This window comes from Solea solea, chromosome 5 (genome assembly GCF_958295425.1).
Source record: "Solea solea chromosome 5, fSolSol10.1, whole genome shotgun sequence".
NCBI lineage: Eukaryota > Metazoa > Chordata > Actinopteri > Pleuronectiformes > Soleidae > Solea > Solea solea.
Window position 1 is genome coordinate 19,535,941 of NC_081138.1, and position 10,496 is coordinate 19,546,436.

Consider the following 10,496-nt stretch of genomic DNA (forward strand, 5'->3'; position numbering starts at 1 on the left):
CACGAGGAGCAACACTGCCACCAACCGTGCAGGAGGCAGAACTATCAAAGACAAACTGTTTATGTTTATGGTGTAAAATAGAAGAATAAAAAGCAGGAGGAGACTGTCGGAATGTATTATTGTTTCTGTTGGTAAAATTATAGCGGAGGAGGTATACACACACCGCGCTGTGCGCAGTATAATGGTAAGATGTGGCGGAACTACAAATAGAGACAGCGTTTCAGCTCGGACACATTTCCCAGCTCATGTCCCGCAGTGCTGTATTGCGTTTTGTTGCGTGTGTAGTTCGATCAGCGCTGGATTGACTGGAATCTTTGCAGCTCACTTATCTGAACGTGGTAAAGCAAACACTTTACACACTAGGCTCTGCTCATACGATGTTTGAACAGGATTCTCACCTTAATATAACACCAAATCCAATTTATTATTATTATAGCAGCTGTTTTTCTCCTGAGTACACATCTTATGAGCTATGCTTTTAAATCACGCCGCCGTGTATCATTGGAACGATTATTTTCATAATCAATGGTGTGTGTGTGTCCTCTGATTGTAGTGTCAGAAAGTGCATGATGGCTCTCATTCATCTGGAAAACAGACGTGGTAGTAACATTGAGAACTGCACAGCAGATCAGATGTTATGTATCACATTTGTAGCCAATTTCCAATGCTGTCTTTAGATGCTTTCTGACCGTTTTGAGTTCAGTGGACAATGCATTCCATATAGTAGCTCCCTTTATAGAAATTAACCTTAGAATAAGGCATTTTGTAATGACCAAACCAGATTTGCCTGTAAGATGGTACGTTTCAGGGATAAAATGAATTTGGGCACGTATGGGATTGGAATAATATCTTGTTTAAGCACTTCAGTGTTGATATCATCAATGTTTGCCCAGAAATGACAGAGTTTGTGGCAACACCAGAGCTTGTGAATATAGTCTTGCAGAAAGGGTGTGAGGGGGATTAGGTTTACAATATGCTCCCTCATCCTGTTCATCAGTTAATGCCTGAACTCTGCTTCTCTGCCCAGGCATGTCTCAGGACAGTCAACATGGCAGGTGGACCATTTCCAGCAGCGAAGATGAGGAAGAGGCTCTTCCTCCTTCTGGCACTACAGCATCTAAGCCTCAGCAACCTGCTGTATCCATCCACATCCCACATCAGAGTGCCTCTCCCCCTGGCCCTGAACCAGGATCAGTCACTGCACAGGTGAAACCTGAACCAGCTCAGTCTCCTGTATCCTCACTTGTTATTGGCTCTGAGGCCCGACAGTTAGCTGCAAAGAACCAGCTAAATCCAGTGAAGTATGAAACTAGTCCTTCATTGGCTGGAAAGCGGAAGAAAGAGGTGCCAGATGGTTCAGGCTGGGCTCTCTCAGACAGTGATGATGATGATGTGAAGAAGAAAGGTGTCAGTAATTTGCCAAAAAGTACACCTCCAAGTCCCAAAGCTAAGAAACCAAAGGTGAAGACCGAGCGACCCCCCAGCCCTCACGGCAGACTCTACTACATCGATGAGCCAGATGATTTCTTTGAGTCCAGTATTCCTTGTTCGAATGACCCCTACAGGTTTTACCTCAACAAGGTCACAGGCCTGGACAGGAAGTATAACAGTGGAGCGCTGCACATAAGAGGTGAGACCTGTTTTGTCTGGTTAGTTCTGGTGCACTCGGCTCTAACGTCGCACTACTTACTTTCAGCTTTTTTTCATAGTGAAGCAATGTTATCTATTGAGAGCAAAATGAAGGCCTTAGTTTTAATCTCCCATGACCATAGAACGTCTGCTTTGACCTCTAATACCTCTGATTGGTCTTCTTGCTGCATATTTCTCACATTTGTAATCAGTGAAATCACTAAAGCTTCCACCAGCTGTCATCATCTTGTCATTGTTTTACTTTTGTCTAGACATCCTCTCCCCATTATTTGGAACCTTGAAAGAATCTGTTCAGGTGAGTAACCATATTGAAATGGTTTCTCAAACACGGGTCAGTGGCCCTGCATCTTATCCCATAAATAAGAGACTTAATCTTGACTGACTGATGAAGGTTTATAACTGTGTGGCAGAAATTGTCCTGTGTTTTATCCACACTATCAGCATGGCTCTACAGCTGTCATTTGTTGGATCAGTCCTTTTCTTCTGGTTACTTTGGTGACTCCCTGACTATACTGCCACCAAGAGGCTGACTTTTGTGTTGCCCTTTTCCCAAATAAAAATTCCTGACTTTTTCAAGACCTTGACTTTTTGTAGTTTTATACTTGCATGCATACTTTCTTGTTTTGTTCTTGATTGTACCTGTTGTGTTTAATTTATGTAAATCAAAAAAGTGCATACATTTCACACAAATGTGTTTCACCAAGAGCACGGTCAGAAAGAGCACGGTCAGAAAGCTATAAAAGCTGATGAATGTATAGATTCATATATTACATATTTTAAAATGCTTTTGTGCATTTGTGTAGACTCTAAAATTATACTATAAGCTAAACTTTCAACTATTAACATACTTTCCTTCTTCATAGTTTAACTACTGCTTTGATATTGCCTGGATGGTTGAACAGTATCCTACAGAGTTCAGGTGAGGTCTGCCTCCGTCATGTTTACACAAGTAGAAGAAACCCAGGTTTTCCAACAGTGAAATCATTTTATTGTCTATGAGCATCTTTCTAATGATAGTGGGAAAAAAAATATCTCAAATAACTTCTCTCAGAGCATAAATAATATAATCAATTTCAGAGACTATTTGTGAAGCTAAGTTTTAGGCTTTTTTTCTCATACTAAGATATTAACATTTATAGCAGCTAATATCATAGTAACTACCGTTCATATAACAACTGTTAATTTGCTTTTCTGTTCTGTGACCGAACAGTAACTGCTAGGGACATGAAAGTTGCTGTTTTGTAATGTAATAAGGGTTAATAATGTAACATCTTATTATTACGTTATTGCTTCAGACATGTTATCTCATTGCTGGCAAGTTATTACTTTATTGACTTAGTTTTATTATCATTATTGTTATTAGGAATTCACTACAGTAGTTTATGACAGTGAATTGTGTTCTATTTTCAGGGATCGTCCCGTTCTGATTGTCCATGGAGATAAGAGAGAGGCCAAGGCCCGCCTGGTCCAGCAGGCTCAGCCTTTTCCACATGTTAAATTCTGCCAGGTACAATCTCACCGCCATAGACAACAATGAGCAACCTTGCTGATATCATTAACTACCTGTAAAGGAACTTTAAGGACACTGTTCTTTTCTGTAAATGGGACTAATATGTGTTATGTAATTGAACAGGCCAAGCTGGATATTGCCTTTGGAACTCACCACACGTAAGAATGACCTTCCTTTGCCTGGTGTTGTTCATTCACGGTGCCTGCTGATTGTTACTTTGCCCTTGCTGTTGCTCAAACATCACTGCTGGTGTTTCATCCGTTTATCAACCCACACAGATGTTTTCAATTAGCCTGACTGATTAGACTGGGTGGAAAGGCTCAGGTGCAATCAATTACAGTTATAACGACAGGAATTACTTTTTTGTCTGCTCTCTGATGTATTATTATTGTACAGTTGTTACACTGTATAGCTTTTCAAGTTGTATTTTTAATTCTTTGTGCATTTTGTATTAAACTAATTATTATTTACTGTGTCGTTGTGCAGTAAGATGATGTTGCTTTGGTATGAGGAAGGCTTCAGAGTCATTATTACGACCTCTAACCTCATCAGAGCTGACTGGTACCAGAAAACACAAGGGTGAGTCTGACACTCTTTCTTCCCCATCATAATGAAATCACACGGAAACTTACTGTCCATTGATGATGTCAGCAGTACCTTCAGCCCTCCTTTCATCACCTCATGAATGTGTTTGGTGGTCGGTCAGGGGACAGGACAACCTCTTGGAGTCTTTGGATTACTGATAAATAAATGTTGCAGGATATTTGAAAAGAATCTGCTAGATTTATCGTCGTAATCCAGAGACTGAGAGGCCCATGTCACTGAGCAAACACGAGATCAGTGAAAGCTTGAACTATTTAAAGGTCCACTGAACACATCACATTAGTGACATCTAATGGTGAGACTGCAGGTTGTAACAAATAAAGGACTCTGTAAGATGGGAGGCACATATAAAAGAAAAAACAATATTTAAAGTAATTATACACTTAACATACTTATGGGTGATTTGTTCAATGTCTGCCAATGCAGCAGTCACATGACAAAATGTCAACTTCTGAGCATTAGTTGTTTTATTTTTGTCCCATTGTATCCATATTTAATTAAGGATGTGCCTCCGTTACTTTCCAAACAGGATGTGGATGAGCCCTCTGTTTCCACGGTTACCAAAGGGCAGCAGTGCGAGTGCAGGTGAGTCGCCCACCTTCTTTAAGAGAGACCTGCTGGAATACCTGGCATCGTACCGCGCACCAGAGCTGGAGGAGTGGATCCAACGGATCAAAGAGCATGACTTGTCGGAGACCAGGTAAACGTGAGGCACCTGCAGATACACATGAGCATAGTAGGGGATGTAACAGCAGCTCTCAATGTCACACAGACCCACTTAAAATGGATATCAGTTATTCAAGAATGCGAAATCTGGATAACAGGTTACAATAATGCTGTTCTCATCAGGGTTTATCTGGTTGGCTCGACACCAGGCAGGTATGTTGGCTCTGACATGGAACGCTGGGGTCACCTGAGGCTGAGGAAGGTAAACTAAAGTAATATACAGTTGTCCAGAACAAACTGTCAGTAGTTACATTTCTCATATTTGTGTAATATATCTTTACTACATGGACAGAGATGGCGACTGCATTTTGTGGTGTTTGTTTTTGAGAAAGGCTTTGCATACATGGATGATTTAGGAAAGTAAACACTATTGATGATTGAAGATAATAAAGGAGCAAACATGGTTGCTGCAGTAATACTAATATAAATGGGCTGTTTGTGTGGTATACCAGAAAGAATATATCATTGATAATGTTCCTCTCCGTTTGCATAGTAAGCTTTGTCCTCAAAACTTGAAACATGTGCTCTGGCTGGTTTGCCTGCTCAGTCTGATAAAGACGTGGCAGTAAAGCTTTGCCCTAGTATACATATATACAGTATGTATATATATGTATATATGTATATATATATATATATATATATATATATATATATATATGTATATATGTATATATATATATATATATATATATATACACAGTATACATATGTACAGTATATATAAATGCATATATATGTGTATATATATATATACATGTATATATATATATATATATATATATATATACACACAGTATAATGCTAGGATATTGAATAAACCCTGCCCGGATCTTAATAAAACATGACGTTTCTAATTGTGATGCATTTTTTTCCTCATCTTTCAAGCTGTTGTATGAGCACACAGAGCCGATTCCTGGTGAGGAGCGGTGGCCTGTGATTGGCCAGTTTTCCAGCATTGGCTCAATGGGACTGGATAAGACCAAATGGTTGACAGGGGAATTTCAGCGCACCATGACCACATTGGGAAAATCCTCTCTTCGGTCAGACCCCCCCATGCACTTGGTATGCAGCTTTACGAGAGAGACAGTAAAAAAAAAAAAAAAAACAGTTCATGTTAAGTTTTCATACGTGGTTCTTTCTGCATTTTTAATCAATAGAAGCATCATTTTGTGGTTACAAATTTCCTTACACTCCCTGCTTATGGTTTTTAACAGCTGCTTTTCAATTTTCTCTTCTATGTCTTGTTCTATTAATGGCAACATCCTTTATGTCCTTTATATGTGCTGATTTGTTTCGCATGGATGATTTTAAAGATGGGAACCTTTTCTATAAAGCTATGGACGTCACGTGACTCAGTTTTTTCACAGTGCCGTGCTGGCTGGAAAGGGTACCAGTGCCAGTTTCAAGCTCCAAGAGTTCAATGTGCACTTTGAAGCCACAGAGATAAAAAAAAAATCACACAATGTGACAGACTGATTGTATCTGATCCTTACAGTACCCCCAGTGCTTTTGACAAATATAGAAACAGCCACAGCGGATATTATTCCAGACCTGCACATTATATCCACAACTTTCTGATCCATTTTTCCCTCATTCTACTCAAGAGAACACTTACACATTATAATACAATACAACAAGATATTTAAGTTAATTAGAGTTGGAGTCTGTAACGTTGTAAAGTTGGCATACAGATTCACAGCTTCCTGGTCGGCAGTTTAGGGGGCGCTAAGGGGAAACTTACAACAATCATGTCCTTAACTTTGGCAAAAACGTATTTTATTAATGTCAGCGAACAGCGTCGTTCCCTGCAAAAATGGCATTACCTTGGTAGCAGATTTTGTTTGCCAGGTCTGGGAGAGAAGGCAGAATATTTTGTATAAAACTGAGCTGTAAAATAATGTGTAACTTTTGTAATGAATTGAAATGTATTGAAATATGGGATAAACCACTGAAAGTGTTTGACACTTACAGTATATTGAAACACCTGCTATTGGCAGTACAGTCTGTATGTCTAAAAAAAGATGCCCTGAGACTTTGTTAATTAATGGTTTGACATTTTGCAGCTGTATCCATCAGTTGAAGATGTGAGGACTAGTTTAGAAGGTTATCCAGGTGAGTAATCAGTTTAGCAATTTAATTTATTTTCATATATCCAGCTACTATATGTTATATTGCTTTTGAATGATTTGTCTCTTGCATTTGTGATTTAATTCCTGCGTTGTCCTCCAGCGGGAGGTTCTCTTCCCTACAGCATACAAACGGCTCAGAAACAGCTTTGGCTCCACTCCTTCTTTCAGTAAGTTCATTCACATCAGTTCATACTTGTTCATACAAGTTTATACTCATCCGGATTCAGTCCCTCTGTTAAGGGTTCACAGATGATAACACACACCGGGAAGCTGTGATTACCGGCAGACATTTTTCTCATTGTTCCATTCTCTTATAAGTGCTTTTTTACTTTACTTTTTAAATTTTTCTTTAATTTAATTTGATTCCAATTGAAGACATTTGAGAAGATGTATTATTTTTAATGAACATTGCTTAGAAGGTTAGCAGCAAAATATTTAGATAACTGTAAATACTGTAAGAGGTTGGTGGTTTAGGCAGCTTTCAATATAGAACTACGTTTTCAACATTTAATTCAACCGTTGATTGAAATATCACGTGTTTGTGTGTAGTCGCTGGATGGCGAATACAACAGGACGAAGTCACGCGATGCCACACATCAAGACGTACATGAGGGCGTCACCAGATTTCACGCAGCTCGCTTGGTTTATTGTCACAAGGTGAAACTGTTTAATGTCTTTATTTGTACATAGGTGCGTGATTCATGTTGTTTATTTCAAATGCAGAGACAGACAAACCAGCTGCACGTGACTGAGAAAAGATCTGAAATGATCATTTGATTTTGTGCTGCAGTGCCAACCTGTCCAAGGCAGCGTGGGGGGCACTGGAGAAGAACAACACTCAGATAATGGTTCGTTCATATGAGCTGGGAGTCCTCTATGTGCCGTCTGCCTTTGTAAGTGCAACACACATGAACAAAAAGTTTAGGCCAATATGTATGATCTGTTTTGCCGTTGCCAAAACAAAGCCTGCAAAAACAATCATCATACTCAGACTTACACATAATATGTTAAAGTGATAGTTCAGGTTTTTTGAAGTATGGTTGTCAGTGCTGACTTCATCTTATTACACATGTAGAGGTGTGTCTTTATGTGCAATGATTGTCTCTTTACAGGGCATGAAGACTTTTCCCGTTCATAAAAATCCATTTCCTGCCTCCTCCTCATCATCCTTCAGTTTCCCTGTGCCCTTTGACCTCCCACCTACATGCTATTCTCCTAAAGGTACACATTTGAACACCACATGGTGTTTAATAATGCTGTTCATACCGAGGTATATCATTTGTGATTTTGTTTATTTAGAAAGGGACAGTGTACAATAAAACATTAACCTTGTATAAAATGGCAGACGGAACAATGAATTAATAACAGAACAAAATGTGAATGGAATAAAACGACACCTAATCCTAAAACGTCACATCATCCCCCATATCACACAACACCTAATCCCAGTAATTAAAATTGTCAGGCCACAGTCACATACACTGCATTCTCCCTAGTGTAACAAATGAGTGAGCATCTTTTATTCCTCTCAGTTCAGGCTGAAAGTCATCTCAAACACATACCTGTAAACTAAGCTGACAGAGAAAAAACCTGGTGTATTGTTTTCATTTTCGTAGTTTTAGTATATTCAGTTATGCATGAGTTTTACCGTGTTGCAGTACGTCTGTAAACCAACCCATATAAATAGGTATAATTTAACAACAATTACAGTGATTCAGCTTTTTTGAGGTGTGGTTGTATGAAGCACTGACACATTTTTAGAGGCAACGGAAAGAGAAGATGAAGGCAGAGACACAACATTTTGGATGTAAAGTGCAGTTAACAGACACCAAGACCAAACAAACAGACATCACTTAAAAGTCTGATAATGATTGACATGACAGGAGTATGATTAACCCTGTGAGAGTCAGACACAAATGCTTCCATGTCGTCTGATGTAATGTTATTTAACACTCATTAGTATCCATCTAATGCCACTGACCTCCCTTCTCTCCCTGTTTTCAGATCAGCCTTGGATCTGGAACATTCCGTACAACCAAGCTCCCGACACACATGGCAACATCTGGGTTCCCTCCTGAAAACACACACACACACGCACACACACAGCTATTGAGCTCTATTCATTTCGACAGCCTGACCAAAGTGTTGTCCCTAATCTTAACCATAACCAGTTAATACCTAACCACAAAACCACAAATCATGCCCAGTTCCTCAGAAACTGGGTTATGCCTCATTAGGACCAGGTTTTAGTCACCATGAGGACTACCGGCCCTGACAAGGTCAGTGTTTATGCCCAAAAAGGTCCTAAAGTACACACACACACACGCACCTAATACTACTATTTCTATAACATTGTATTTAGGTGGTAGTTGTCATTCACATTTATTTTTATATTTTTTACTACTGTATAGACCTTCATGTTTTTGTACCAATAAATAATTAACACTGGTAACATGTGTTATCTGTTTTGTAAATGTTGATTTGAAAATGTTATGTTAATGTGGAAGAACAACTTTATACATATTGATCTGCGTACTATACCACTTAACATGATGTGGCTAATATGAATCTATTAACCATGAAAACATCACACAGGAAATGGATCAGCAAGTGGAGAACACATCCTTTTAAAATGTACATGCTGTACACCTTTGTGTATTAACACCTTTCTGTAGTAAACAGTACACGTATTATGAAATGTCAAACTTTTTAACCCCAGCACAGCACTGGTTATGAGTTTTTGTTTAAGGCAGCTAGAATGCATACCGGGAGAGAGACCTGTTTCTTTTATCTGTTCCAAACAGATTAACAGCTGAAAGAGTTTTTAAGGGCCCTGCTCTCAGCTCCAGGACTGACAAAACAGGATAAGTACCTGCACACCATTTTGTTCTGAGGGTTCAAATTCACTCAGGATCCAACATTACACTGAAGCAGCTTTTTGGCACTCACTTGGTCCAAATATCTTCAGATTAACCCACTGGTTTGCTCACATTCTGCAGTTATCTGAAGTCACATTCCTCTGCAGTGACATTAGGTCCACCACAACCAAAAACTTAAACATCTGGCAACTTAAGAACAGGCAGGTAAGTTGTTTTTTATTTTTTTTTATGTCAGAACAGAACAAGGAAGAAGCACCTCTTTCTTCTTTTCGGTGTCTGCAGTATAGGAAGTTGCAGCTCAAAAAAGGAACATACAAACAAAGGTAGTCTCTCGCTGAACTGCTCTAATGTGATTGGTTGCTGCTATGGATCTAGTTGAGAGGCTGTAAACTGAGCCCAGATAAGATGCATAAGTGCCAGTCTCTATGCTGAATGAGTATAGAACTATTAGTCATCTTTAACTTCAGCAAATATGAATTTCAGTGTTAGAGGGACAAGCTTTTGTGTTTTTGCTCAACTCAATATAAAGTGTTGACTACATATTCATATATGTGTATATATATATATATATATATATATATATATATATTCTCTAGGGGCCACGTTACTGAAAAACAAGCTAGTTAATTAAACTATCCTCTACGTTCTCGTGATCGTAAATATTCAATGCATAGTAACAGATTTGACATCAGTTAGCCCAAACAAGTGGTGTCCAGGACTGGCCTACAGGCTTCCATTGTAAACATGTTGTTAAACTGTCATAGGTGTGCACATGAACCCAGAATCCACTCTCTCATGACGAATTTCCTGCTATGCAGATGCACATCTTAAACATATTCAAGATTCGAGACAGTGTAAGACATGTTAATGTGTTCATCTATGTCAGCTACTTCAATAGGGTCATCAGAATGCAACGAACTGAACTGTGCACGCTCTTCAGAAGCCGAGCAACATAAACCTCTGGAGGAGAAGCCTCATATTTCAGAGATTAAGTGCGGA

The 10,496-nt window shown here is 39.1% G+C and overlaps 1 protein-coding gene across 1 annotated transcript; it reads left to right on the top strand.

Moving 5' to 3' along the window:
• Positions 1-205: 205 nt before the first annotated feature.
• Positions 206-9,070, top strand: tdp1 (tyrosyl-DNA phosphodiesterase 1). Its single transcript, XM_058628808.1, has 16 exons — positions 206-338; positions 1,028-1,630; positions 1,902-1,945; positions 2,514-2,569; positions 3,061-3,157; positions 3,284-3,318; positions 3,647-3,739; positions 4,293-4,463; positions 4,613-4,691; positions 5,375-5,551; positions 6,553-6,601; positions 6,719-6,785; positions 7,168-7,275; positions 7,409-7,511; positions 7,731-7,839; positions 8,623-9,070. The coding sequence occupies exons 2-16, from the start codon at positions 1,030-1,032 to the stop codon at positions 8,694-8,696; spliced, it is 1,863 nt and encodes a 620-aa protein (XP_058484791.1). The 5' UTR covers positions 206-338; positions 1,028-1,029; the 3' UTR covers positions 8,697-9,070.
• The last annotated feature ends 1,426 nt before the right edge of the window (positions 9,071-10,496 follow it).